This window comes from Salmo salar, chromosome 01 (genome assembly GCF_965601325.2).
Source record: "Salmo salar chromosome 01, fSalSal1, whole genome shotgun sequence".
Taxonomy (NCBI): Eukaryota; Metazoa; Chordata; class Actinopteri; order Salmoniformes; family Salmonidae; genus Salmo; species Salmo salar.
In genome coordinates, this window is record NC_138291.1 from 138421293 (window position 1) to 138435406 (window position 14114).

General features: G+C 42.7%; 1 protein-coding gene across 3 annotated transcripts in view; it reads left to right on the forward strand.

Moving 5' to 3' along the window:
• The window catches only part of LOC106561104 (contactin-associated protein-like 4), a 210218-nt gene that overhangs the window by 125633 nt on the left and 70471 nt on the right, over positions 1-14114 (forward strand). For all 3 annotated transcript variants that reach the window (XM_045688516.2, XM_045688526.2, XM_045688535.2), the window contains 2 exons: positions 4830-4936; positions 9899-10018. In XM_045688516.2, coding sequence (XP_045544472.2) covers positions 4830-4936; positions 9899-10018 — 227 coding nt within the window. The remainder of the gene's footprint in view (positions 1-4829; positions 4937-9898; positions 10019-14114) is intronic.

Consider the following 14114-nt stretch of genomic DNA (forward strand, 5'->3'; position numbering starts at 1 on the left):
GAACATCTCTGGAGAGACCTGAAAATAGCTGTGCAACGACGCTCCCCATCCAACCTGAGAGCGCTTCAGAGGATCTGCAGAGAAGAATGGGAGAAACTCCCCAAATACAGGTGTGCCAAGATTGTAGTGTCATACCCAAAAACACTTGAGGCTGTAATCGCTGACGAAAACCTGTTTTTTCTCCTGTCATTATGGGGTATTTATTATGTGTGGATTGATACATGGGAAAAAATGGTTTAATCCATTTTAGAATAAGGCTGTAATGGTACAAAATGTGGATAAAAGTCAACGGGTCTGAATATTTTCCGAAAGCACTGTATATTTGGTTATGTGATGTAGAATGCTAATTCATCATTATGTTATCTTCCAAGACGTTGATTCAGCTAACTTTAGTAAACAAGCACCATTGTGAGAAGTGGCAGAGCGAAGCTCCAGTGCACTCAGGCAGCACTACACACCTGTAGTCTGCTGCCCTTAATGAGCAATTGAAACACACCTAGCCTACTCTTTTGCCTCATGCAAAATTTGGTGATGCAGAAATGAGAGACCACATACATCTGTGGATTTTTATTAAAATCTTGGAATTTTTGGGTGGTTATGCAGACCCGCGAGCAACTGCTGCCCCTCATGAGTTCTGACTTATTTTTTATTTTTTGGTCCCCACCCCTATCAAAATTGCCCATCCCTGGCCTATGACATTGGCTTACGTCTCGTCTTGCGCTGCGCAGAATATCAGATCTCAACAACGATTGGAGAAGTGTTTAACATCACCAGCAGGCTAGGCTATCACAGTCATTAGCACTAAATACAGGTCGAAATGTCTGACTTTAATACTGGGCAAATTAAATCAACCTTTTTTTCTTATTTAGTGGTGTTTGAATGTGTTGATAACGTGCTGGACATGATTGTTTGATTGGGACAAAGGGCCAATTGAGGGACTGTCCCGCATAATCCTTGACATGTGGTCACTCTACCTGTCTCCTTCAGGGCCCTTGTCAGGCTCAGCTGCCTCTTGAAGACAAACTACTGTTCAGACACCAGTGAATGATGACTAAGAAAACAACACTGTAGCCTACACTGTTGTTTCTACCGGCCTGCTGTGCCTGTCTCTCAGCCGGTGACTTTTCCGCCCTGTGACACGGCTATATTTGTGACCTCTCTGTGATTGGGGTCACGATGCAAGAGACTTAGCCTGCCGAGGGCTGGGCTGGAGTTGGCATCAGGGCCAGGGAGAGAGGGAGTTATAAGTAGCAGAGGGTGCCTAGCTGTGCCAACCTCCTGTCACCCTGTCTTTGAGCTACTGTGGCATACGGTCCTGGAGCAGGTTCTCTCTCTCTCTCCCTCTCCCCAGAAGGGGATACAAATATACACTTTCTCGGTCCCATCACACTGTTCAGGGGAATGAGGTTATTTACTTTGTAGCTTGTTGAAGTCCTTTGTAGGACATTCTAGCAAACCTTTCTCTTTAGGGTTCTTTACCGGGGGGGGGGGGTTCAGTTACATGGCTGTGAACTGTAATGACTTGGAGTCACGTTGAGTACAGTTGGATGGACACACCGCGTGATGATATACAGTGCAATGATATACACCAGCCAAGTGTCTCTTTGTATAGGATAAACCAGCCAGACCCCATTCTTTCAGCATCAGACCCCGCTCTTGTCTTGTAGTTAAACAGCTGGCCTCCGCCCGGTACCCTGCCCTGATCCTTAGACACTGTCACTAGCCGGTCACCACCCGGTAGTCTGCCCTGCACCTTAGAGATTGTTCCCTTATATTCATAGAGTCGTTGAACACTGGTCATTTTAATAATGTTTACATACTGTTCTACCCTCTTCATATGTATAGTATATACTGTATTCTAGCCATGGCTCATCCTACTACTACTATATACAGTATATATATTCCGGACTCGTTCTATTATGGCTCACTGATATTTCTTAATTTCTTTTTTTTTCTTCTTCTTTTAACTTTTTGGATTATACTATATGTGTTTTGTTATTTTTAGATAATACTGCACCGCTGGAGCATAAGCATCTGCAAATTGGTGTATGTGTAAGTCTGTGTAAACTTTGATTTGAGTTTGATTTGTTTGTGAACCGGGCATTGTCAGCCCGGTGTTGTGACACCATTCCTTCATATGATTCTGACTTGACACAGCTATCATTCAGTCAGTGATGGTTGGTTGCTCCCTCAGGAAGAGAGACAGGTGTGCGTGTGTCTGTGTGTCTGACTGTCTCCAAGTCTCAGAGCTCTGAGCAGTTGACCACCTGAACCCACAACGTCATAAAGGGACTGTTATTAACAAGAAAATGGTACCTGCCTGCAGGCATTTACTTGTGTGCCTGAGAAGAAAGCTTGCCATGTGAACAGCAGGCTGCGGTGAGAGATATAGTGTGTGTGTGTGTGTGTGTGTTTGAGAGAAAGAAAGATAATGTGTGCATGAGGCAGCAGGCAGCAGTGAGAGCGTGAGGCAGCCTGTGAAATCCTGTGATTCAGCTCAGTGGCTGTTCTGGAATCAATTCCAGTCAGGCCAGGCAGACGAATGTGTTTCAGGCTGGGCTGCTGGGTTGAGGATGATGGGGACGGCTGGCAGGATGTCCTCCCTCCTTCACATGCCATTTTAAATCTATATCTGAGAGAGAACAGTGTTAGAAGGCAACCGTTTCATTCTCAGCCTGAAATATGTTCTCACATTCCGTTGTTGTCGGGAAGGGCTCAAAATCCGTACCCATGCTGCATTTAGAGCCTACAGCTACAAAATGCACACACATACGCTACCGTTCAAAAGTTTGGGGTCACTTAGAAATGTCCTTGTTTTCCATGAAAACATACATGAAATGATTCGCAAAATGAATAGGAAATATAGTCAAGACGTTGACAAGGTTATACATAATGATTTTTAATTGAAATAATAATTGTGTCCTTCAAGCTTTGCTTTCGTCAAAGAATCCTCCATTTGCAGCAATTACAGCCTTGCAGACCTTTAGCATTCTAGTTGTGAATTTGTTGAGGTAATGTGAAGAGATTTCACCCCCTGCTTCTTGAAGCACCTCCCACAAGTTGGATTGGCTTGATGGGCACTTCTTTCGTACCATACGGTCAAGCTGCTCCCACAACAGCTCAATAGGGTTGAGATCCGGTGACTGTGATGGCCACTCCATTATAGACAGAATACCAGCTGACTGCTTCTTCCCTAAATAGTTGTTGCACAGTTTGGAGCTGTGCTTTGGGTCATTGTCCTGTTGTAGGAGGAAATTGGCTCCAATTAAGCGCCATCCACAGGGTATGGCATGGCGTTGCAAAATTGAGTGATAGCCTTCCTTTTTCAAGATCCCTTTAACCCTGTACAAGTCTCCCACTTTACCACCACCAAAGCACCCCCAGACCATCACATTGCCTCCACCATGCTTGACAGATGGCGTCAAGCACCCCTCCAGCATCTTTTCAGTTTTTCTGCGTCTCACGAATGTTCTTCTTCGTGATCCGAACACCTCAAACTTAGATTAGTCTGTCCATAACACTTTTTTCCAATCTTCGTCTGTCCAGTGTCTGTGTTCTTTTGCACATCTTAATCTTTTATTTTTATTGGCCAGACTGCCTAGAAGGCTAGCATCCTGGAGTCGCCTCTTCACTGTTGACATTGAGACTGGTGTTTTGCGGGTACTATTTAATGAAGTTGCCAGTTGAGGATTTGTGAGGTGTCTGTTTCTCAAACTAGATGCTCTAAAGTACTTGTCTTCTTGCTCAGTTGTGTACCGGGGCACAACTGGTTAGCGCAAACTGGTTAGAGCCAGTTTGCGCTGTTCTATGAAGGGAGTAGTACACAGCGTTCTACGAGATCTTCAGTTTCTTGGCAATTTCTTGCATGGAATAGCCTTCATTTCTCAGAACAAGAATAGACCAATGAGTTTCAGAAGAAAGTTCTTTGTTTCTGGCCATTTTGAGCCTGTAATCGAACCCATAAATGCTGATGCTCCAAATACTCTACTAGTCTAAAGAAGGCCAGTTTTATTGCTTCTTTAATTAACATAGGCTACGAAAAGGTATGCATCATGAAACACGTACATCTCCACACACATGGCTTCTTATTGTTTTCAGATGATTAGAATGTAATTATAATGGTGCCCATTATTAATTTTCAGAACTGACCATTTCAAAGGAGAACATTCTCTTCATGTCATGAATGGACATTCTAATAATGTCCACCTGTGCTGAACAGTTCTTGAGGATACTTTAAAAAGGTTTAGAATAGCTCAAGTAAAAGGACATTGAACCAAAAGCTGATGCACTTATCTTAAGGACAGTATTATAAAGGACATAAAGACATATTTATTCCTAGACATTCATAGGACATTCACAGCACGTCAAACAATGGTTGTATTTAGTCAGATATACCTTTCTGAGAAAATAGTTTGCGGTGACCGTACAGCATTTACTGTGATACGGCCTCTGCAGAAGTCAGGGCATTCATACTTCTTGCACTTTGCGGAGCAGAGCAGAGCTGTTATGAAGGAAGATGCCAAGGAAGTGAGTTTGTGTTTATACAGGACCTCCAGCCCCCACCTACCATCAACCAATCATGTCAATACGGAGCTATACGGAGCCCTCCGCAATGTTACAAAATTTGGGAGGCACATGGTGATGCAGTACGGAGCTCGATTTGGCCTCTGCAAGCCTCCAGAGGCTCTGCAATTGCATCCACACCCTCCATAGCAAGCATAAATTGGCTTTTACTCTTGAAAGTGTACTTGGATCCTTGAAAAATATACATGCAGATTTTTGACCTTTTGGAAATCTCTGGTGAATAAATATCTCTCTTCTCTTTTCAGATGCTCTCCAAGCCATTGTGAACACAGGGGGAGATGCACTCAGTCTTGGAGTACCTTCCATTGCAATTGCTCTAACACAGGCTACAGTGGAGCAACATGTCACAGCTGTAAGAGGCATTTTCTGTATCTTCTCTGTTGGTTTTTGTATCTGAAGAATATATACAGTACATGCCTGCATGTGGCTGTATGACTAAACGGAACTAAAGCAGAAATACTGTCAAGAGGATAATGTGTTTGTTCCGTATACATGCACAGTGAAACAGTCCGTTGAATTCAAGGTCAAATGCCTTATCTGTGATGCAGCAATAGCCTGCAGCAACGCCAGAACCTCTTGTCAAAGCCACACCATAGATAAGGAATAGGACAGAGCCTTTAATGATGCTTCTCTCTCTCGCTGCAACCCGGGTCATCATAAATTGTGTGGAAGAAGATTAAAACTTGAAATTAAGCCATTTGTCAGTCAAACATAATCACCTCACCATTTAACACATTCACACTAGAGTTGCGCTGAAAGTGAGGTGGTGGTGGAGACAAAGAAAGGACTAGCAGCGATTGACTCTGTATGCATAATTAGATTTGAGCTGAGACCCAGATCAATCACAGGAAGTGTTTCAGGTGAGGAGGAAATAAGACATTTACGAGATTGGAGGTGTCATGTGTCACTAAACTGTTAAAGGATGTTACTTATTCTGTTCTGTCTAGGGGGGAGGGTTTGTATTGTTTCAAATGTGTACACACACATCTAATGACTTGTAGGGTACAAAGAAATGTCTGACGGAGACCTGAGTCAAAAGGTTGCACAACAAAACAACAGGAGCATTCATCAGTGTGCGGCACAGGAGTTTGGTGGTGGCACTCATTGGGGAGGATGTGCTCGTGATTATGGCTGGAGTGGAATAGGTGGAAAGGTATCAAATACATCAAGCACATGGTTTCCATGTGTTTGATACCATTCCATTCGCTCCGCTCCGGACATTATTATGAGCCTCCCTCCGCTCAGCAGCCTCCTGTGCTGTACGGGTATCTATGCTTTATTTCATGAGGGTCTGTACTATGCCAGGTCAATGTGTTCTAGTTACACTACAGAAGGGTTTCATAGTGCTGATCATGGCGACCCACCACAGGGTGCACATTTTGTTGCTGTCCAGAACTAACAAATCTTATTCAACGAATCACCTTGATTCGTTGATTCAACGAATTATCAAGCCCTTGATTAGCTGCAAGTGTGTGTGCTGGGCAAGAACAAAGGACCAACTAAGGAACCCAGCTGGTTAGTGTAACAGTGAAAGAGGGGGAATAGCAAATTCTTTAGTGAAGAAGAACACTCAACTGGATGCATCCTCCGGTTAACATTGTTATTATTATAGCCTTGTATTCATTATTTATCAGTCAGCCATGCCCACTAGCCATTATCCAGGAGCTATTCAGAATTGTATGGACTGGGATACACAGTGGGTGTGTCTGAAATGGCATCCTTTTCCCTAGATAGTGAACTTCTTTTGAGCAGGACCCATAGGACTCTGTTCAAAAGTAGTGCACTATACAGGAAATAGGGTGCCATTATGGACGCAGTCAGAGAAACAGCAACATCTGCAGCGATGGGGCCTGCGTTCCTTAGGGACACCAGCTAGCACCCTTTATTCTGGCATGCAATGGTTTTCTGTGCGTTTCCTTTCAGATAATGACGGTGAGCACATCAATAATGTAACAACATCTGCAATAACAGAACAGACAGCTGGCACACAAAGCTACTGTTGAGGGTAAAGCAGAGTGGAAAGAGAGATGGCCCAAGATAAAGAGCGTCTTTTGCGGTTCTGTGTCTCTGGCAGCATTGCTGTTTGGCAAACACCAACATGCCTCAGTACAGTAGTGTATTGGAATATAAAAGTTTGTCTTTGTGTATGTGTGTTGTGTTGGCACGCCCAACATGCCTAGGTGTCTTAGATTAGAATATGAAGAAAAAGATATATAATAATGATAATAATTTGTGCATGTTATGTATTCTGTGAGATAGTTATTCATTCACAAATGTGAATGCATTATGGACTATCTTCGGACAGTCCTTTCCACCCAAAAGCCTGAAGTATGTTCCTCAGCTGAAAACTGTGTTGAGGTTTTGATATACAGTAAGGTCCCTATTTTCCTTTTCATGCCAAATCATGTCCAAATCATCTTGAAGTATAAAGAAATGACTGTGTAACTCAATTAAGTTACTTGAAAGTGATTTGGACAGCATTCTCATATACAGTTGAAGTCAGAATTTCACATACACTTAGGTTGGAGTCATTAAAACTTGTTTTTCAACCACTCCACAAATTTCCAAACTATAGTTTTGGCAAGTCGGTTAGGACATCTACTTTGTGCATGACACAAGTAATTTTTCTAACAATTATTTACAGACTATTATTTCACTTATTATTCACTGTTTCACAATTCCAGTGGGTCAGAAGTTTACATACACTAAGTTGACTGTGCCTTTAAACAGCTTGGAAAATTCCAGAAAATGATGTCATGGCTTTAGAAGATTCTGATAGGCTAATTGACATAATTTGAGTCAATTGGAGGTGTACCTGTGGATGTATTTCAAGGCCTACCTTCAAACTCAGTGCCTCTTTGCTTGACATCATGGGAAAATCCAAATAAATCAGCCAAGACCTCAGAAAAAAAATTGTGGACCACCACAAGTCTGGTTCATCCTTGGGAGCAATTTCCAAACACCTGAAGGTACCACTTTCATCTGTACAAACAATAGTACGCAAGTATAAACACCATGGCACCACACAGTCGTCATACCGCTCAGGAAGGAGACGTGTTCTGTCTCATAGAGATGAACGTACTTTGGTGCGAAAAGTGAATATCAATCCCAGAACAACAGCAAAGGACCTTGTGAAGATGCTGGAGGAAACAGGTACAAAAGTATCTACATCCACAGTAAAACGAGTCCTATATCGACATAACCTGAAAGGCCGCTCAGCAAGGAAGAAGCCATTGCTTCAAAACCGCCATAAAAAAGCCAGACTACGGTTTGCAACTGCACATGGGGACAAAGATTGTACTTTTTGGAGAAAAGTCCTCTGGTCTGATGAAACAAAAATAGAACTGTTTGGCTATAATGACCCTCGTTATGTTTGGAGGAAAAAGGGGGAGGCCTGCAAGCCGAAGAACACCATCCCAACCGTGAAGCATGGGGGTGGCAGGATCATGTTGTGGGGGTGCTTTGCTGCAGTATGGACTGGTGCACTTCACAAAATATATGGCATCATGAGGCAGGAAAATTATGTGGATATATTGAAGCAACATCTCAAGACATCAGTCAGGAAGTTAAAGATTGGTCGCAAATGGGACTTCCAAATGGACAATGACCCCAAGCATACATCCAAAGTTGTGGCAAAATGGCTTAAGGACAACAAAGTCAAGGTATTGGAGTGGCCATCACAAAGCCCTGGCCTCAATCCTGTAGAAGATTTGTGGGCAGAACTGAAAAGGCGTGTGTGAGCAAGGAGGAATGGGCCAAAACTCACCCAACTTATTGTGGGAAGCTTGTGCAAGGTTACCCAAAATGTTTGTCCCAAGTTAAACAATTTAAAGGCCATGCTACTAAATACTAATTGAGTGTATGTAAACTTCTGACCCACTGGGAATGTGATGAAATAAATAAAAGCTGAAATAAATCATTCTCTCTACTATTATTCTGACATTTCACATTTTTGAAATAAAGTGGAGATCCTAACTGAACTAAGACAGGGAATTTTTACTCGGATTAAATGTCAGGAATTGTGAAAACTGAGTTGAAATGTATTTGGCTAAGGTGTATGTAAACTTCTGACTTCAACTGTAGGTATTCCTATTGTCTAGGTGGGTGAGGGCAGTGTGGAGTGCAATTGAGACTGCGTTGTCTATGGATCTGTTGGGGTGGTATGCAAATTGGAGTGGGTCTAAAGTGTCTGGGATGATAGAGTTGATGTGTGCCATAACCAGCCTTTCAAAGCATTTAATGATTACAGATGTGAGAGCTACAGGGCAGTAGTCATTGTGGCATGAAGCCTTAGAGTTCTTGGGAACAGGAATAATGGTATTCATCTTAAAACGTGGGGATTAAAGACTGGGACAAGGAGAGGGTGAAAATAACCGTGAATGTGCCTTCCAGCTGATCTGCACATGCTCTGAGAATGTGCCCTGGAATACCATCCAGCCCTGCTGCCGTACAAGTAGAACCAGTCCTCTGGGTCGGTAGGTGCCCTCATGCACGTTACGGGGTTGTATTGTCGAAGTGTACGTAAAATATATTGAGTTCGTCTGGAAGAGGGGCATCATTGGGCTGATTGTGGCTGGGTCTTCCTTTGTATTCCGTAATGGACTGTAGCCCCTGCCACACATGGCGGGCGTTAGAGCCTGTGTAGTATGATTCCACCTTATTCCTATATTGTCCTTTTGCTCGTTGGAAATTCTCTGAGGTTGTAGTGGGACTTATTGTTGCTGTCCTCAGTTGTAACCTCAGGTTTGTCTGCGATAACCCTGTGCGCGGTAACCCTGTCCTTTAGTTTAGCGCCAATATCTGTGTTAATCCAGGGATTTTGATTGGGGAAGCAGCGAACTTTCACTGTGGGGACAACGTCGCTGATGCATTTCCTTATGAAGCCGGTGACAGATGTGGTTAGCCCGTTGACGTTATCGGTAGAGTCTCGGAACATATTCCAATCAGCCATGCAAAGCATTCATGTAGCATAATCTCAGATTCTGATGACCATTTCTCAAAGGAGCGAGTCACAGGCATTTCCTGTTTGAGCGTCTCCTTGTATACAGTAAGCAGGAGTACCAAGTCATGATCTGATTTGCCGAATAGCGGACAAGGGAGGGCCTTGTATGCTTGCTGTGTGTGTGTGTGTGTGTGTGTGTGTGTGTGTGTGTGTGTGTGTGTGTGTGTGTGTGTGTGTGTGTGTGTGTGTGTGTGTGTGTGTGTGTGTGTGTGTGTGTGTGTGTGTGTTCGCATTTTTTAAAATAATTTCAGCGAGTACTCATTTCAGTTAGGATTTAGCAGTAAGTAACCTGAGTCTTTGTTTTCTCCTCAGCCGTCTATGAGCAGTCATGTGAAGTATACAAACACAAGGGTAACACAACAGGGCTGTATTACATAGACGTGGATGGAAGCGGCCTGATCAAGCCACAGCTGATTTATTGCAACATGACAGGTAAGCCACACGCACACTCACAGACACACACACACACACACACCACACACTCTCAAAAGGCGTGGGGGCCCACGGGCTATATCAACTCAGCAAAAAAATTAACGTCTGTGTAAATGAACTGTGTTTATTTTCAGCGAACTTAACATGTGTAAGTATTTCTATGAACATAACAAGATTCAACAACTGAGACATAAACTGAACAACTTCCACAGACATGTGACTAACAGAAATGGCATAAAGTGTCCCTGAACAAAGGGGGGGTCAAAATCAAGTAACAGTCAGTATCTGGTGTGGCCACCAGCTGCATTAAGTAGTGCGGTGCATCTCCTCCTCATGGACTGCACCAGATTTGCCAGTTCTTGCTGTGAGATGTTACCCCACTCTTCCACCAAGGTCCTGCAAGTTCCAGGACATTTCTGGGGGGAATGGCCCTAGCCCTCACCCTCTGATCCAACAGGTCCCAGACGTGCTCAATGGGATTGAGATCCAGGCTCTTCGCTGTCCATGGCAGCACTGACATTCCCGTCTTGCAGGAAATCATGCACAGAATGAGCAGTATGGCTGGTGGCATTGTCATGCTGGTAGGTCATGTCAGGATGAGCCTGCAGGAAGGGTACCACATGAGGGAGGAGGATGTCTTCTCTGTAATGCACAGCGTTGAGATTGCCTGCAATGACAACAAGCTCAGTCCGATGATGCTGTGACACACCGATCCAGACCATGACGGACCCTCCACCTCCAAATCGATCCCGCTCCAGAGTACAGTCCTCGGTGTAACTGTCATTCCTTTGACGTTAAACGCGAATCTAACCATCAACCCAGTGAGACAAAACCGCGACTCGTCAGTGAAGAGCACTTTTTTTCAGTACTGTCTGGTCCAGCGATGGTGGGTTTGTGCCCGTAGGCGACGTTCTTGCCGGTGATGTCCGGTGAGGACCTGCCTTACAACAGGCCTACAAGTCCTCAGTCCAGCCTCTCTCAGCCTATTGCGGACAGTCTCAGCACTGATGGAGGGATTGTGCGTTCCTGGTGTAACTCGGGCAGTTGTTGCCATCCTGTACCTGTCTCGCAGGTGTGATGTTCGGATGTACCGATCCTGTGCAGGTGTCGTTACACGTGGTCTGCCACTGCGAGGACGATCAGCTGTCCGTCCTGTCTCCCTGTAGCGCTGTCTTAGGCGTCTCACAGTGCGGACATTGCAATTTATTGCCCTGGCAACATCTGCAGTCCTCATGCCTCCTTGCAGCATGCCCAAGGCACGTTCACGCAGATGAGCAGGGACCCTGGGCATCTTTCTTTTGGTGTTTTTCAGAGTTAGGACACTAAAGAGGCCTTTCTACTAAGTTTTCATAACTGTGACCTTAATTGCCTACCGTCTGTAAGCTGTTAGTGTCTTAACGACCGTTCCACAGGTGCATGTTCTTTAATTGTTTATGGTTCACTGAACAAGTATGGGAAATAGTGTTTGAACCCTTTAGAATGATCTGTGAAGTTATTTGGATTTTTACAAATTGTCTTTGAAAGACAGGGTCCTGAAAAAGGGACGTTTCTTTCTTTGCAGAGTTTATATATATATATATATATATAATTACTATTTTGGTTTCGGAGATTTGGGGTCCCCCTTGAGGCCCCGCTGCTCCAGATAGCATATAAACATGTTGTAGTGATGTGACTATCATTAATTAATGTGATGACTGCTATTTATCAAATAATTACCTACTATGTTGAATTGATACTCGATTAAATGAATCATGTAACAATTAACTCATTAGGAATTTGGGGCACCACGGGAAAAGTTCTTTAACGAGTTACTATGTCCCGACTTAAACTCAAAAAATATAAAAATATCTCTTACGTCAATTACAGTACATTTTTAATTATTACCTCATCAGTCTCATTCTGAACATCGCACAGTTCTTGGATATCTGCATGAACCCTAACCTAAGTGATGAATCAGAAATACACAAATTGGCTTAATAATTTTTTTACTAACTAACTAAATCATCACACAGAATATGTAAACACACAGCATAGGTTATTGATTACATACATAATACAATGAAAACATTTCCCTAGTGGACTAACAAAAACATGACTGTTTGGTTACACAATGGAAAGGGAGGGGTATGTAAGGGGGAGGGGGAGACAAATGGGAATATGAATGCTTTGCACATGAACGACCGCTCATTCGGAAAATAAATGCAATGTATATATTTACTCATAGATGTCTTTGTCGTCTCTCTGTTGAACTCGATGGTTCTGTGGGAAGTGGTTTGATGTAAGTCTCTGATTGTCCACCAGAGGTCACAATTTCCTCCTTATTTGTAGGCTTCTTTTGGTGTTGAGTGTTCGTTAGATAGATACTTCAGATGTACCACACGGTGGTGAGAGGGATCTGTCTTCCCTCTCGTCTTTGGTCAAATGTCCGAGACTACTTTACATGCACAGCTGCAGACTGTGAATGTTTGGTCTAGACTTTTTAACAATTTCAACTTCTCTGGTCTCAATGGTTGATTATTCATGGTACAGCTAGGACCACTTTACACGCCGGCAGCAATCCGGCATGTTTTGGTCTAATGTTAATTTCGTTAGCGAGTCTTTTAAGCACTCTGGTCTTAGGGGCGTTCCATCACGCGGACACAATGTCTGTGCTCAAGTGGGCATGGTTACTGACTGGGCCCAGGTTTATATGAAAAGCCATTATCTCATTTAGAAGGCTAAAATCACATTGCTATCTTCACAAAAATATTGTCATACTTAATCATATATTTTATACAATATTTAGATGCAAACCTGACAACTAGAATGTGTACACCCTCAGAGATAGTTATTTAGTTATACCATCCTTAATGATATAAGAAAATAATAAACACTTTGACAGGATTGTTCTTTATCCCCACTGACCCTTTCCCACAATCTTTATGTTAGAAATATTGTTTCATTATTAACTTTTGGATGTTGGAGTTTTGGTGGCTGTCTCTATGTAACAAAGGATTTTCACACAAACTTCAGAGCTAATTAAACCACTGGATGACGAGCTACAGTAGGGTTTCCTTGCATACATTATGACCACTGCATGACTAGTTATGGTTTCCCTGCATACATTACCTTTCTCCATACATTAGTACATTGCATACATAACCACTGGCAGCACTGTGACTGTTCTTTTAGTTTTTACCATTGCCTAATTTATACAGATGTTGGATCTTAATTTGAGCCAGTTTGCTAGCAGGAAAATAATCCTGCAGCAACAGGAAATTTGAATTATTCTGTGGATTATAATTAATGACATTTTTGTAAGGGTTGATGCATACAAATCAAGTCTGAAATTTCTAAGTGTAAATTACAAAATTCTGAAACCTTTTTAACCTCTCTAGGCTAGGCGGGACGAATTCGTCCCACCTACGTAACAGCCACTGCTATCCTGTGGCGCGATTTTCAAAACCTTAAATATCCTATTACTTCAATTTCTCAAACATATGACTATTTACAGCCATTTAAAGACAAGACTCTCGTTAATCTAACCACACTGTCCGATTTCAAAAAGACTTTACAACGAAAGCAAAACATTAGATTATGTCAGCAGAGTACCAAGCCAGAAATAATCAGACACCCATTTTTCAAGCCAGCATATAATGTCACCAAAACCCAGAAGACAGCTAAATGCAGCACTCACCTTTGATGATCTTCATCAGATGACAACCCTAGGACATTATGTTATACAATACATGCATGTTTTGTTCAATCAAGTTCATATTTATATCAAAAACCAGCTTTTTACATTAGCATGTGACGTTCAGAACTAGCATACCCCCCGCAAACTTCCGGGGAATTCGCTAACATTTTACTAAATTACTCACGATAAACATTCACAAAAAGCATAACAATTATTTTAAGAATTATAGATACAGACCTCCTCTATGCACTCGATATGTCCGATTTTAAAATAGCTTTTTGGTGAAAGCACATGTTGCAATATTCTAAGTACATAGCCCAGGCATCACGGGCTCGCTATTTAGACACCCGGCAAGTTTAGCACTCACCATAATCATATTTACTATTATAAAAGTTTCATTACCTTTTGTTGTCTTCGTCA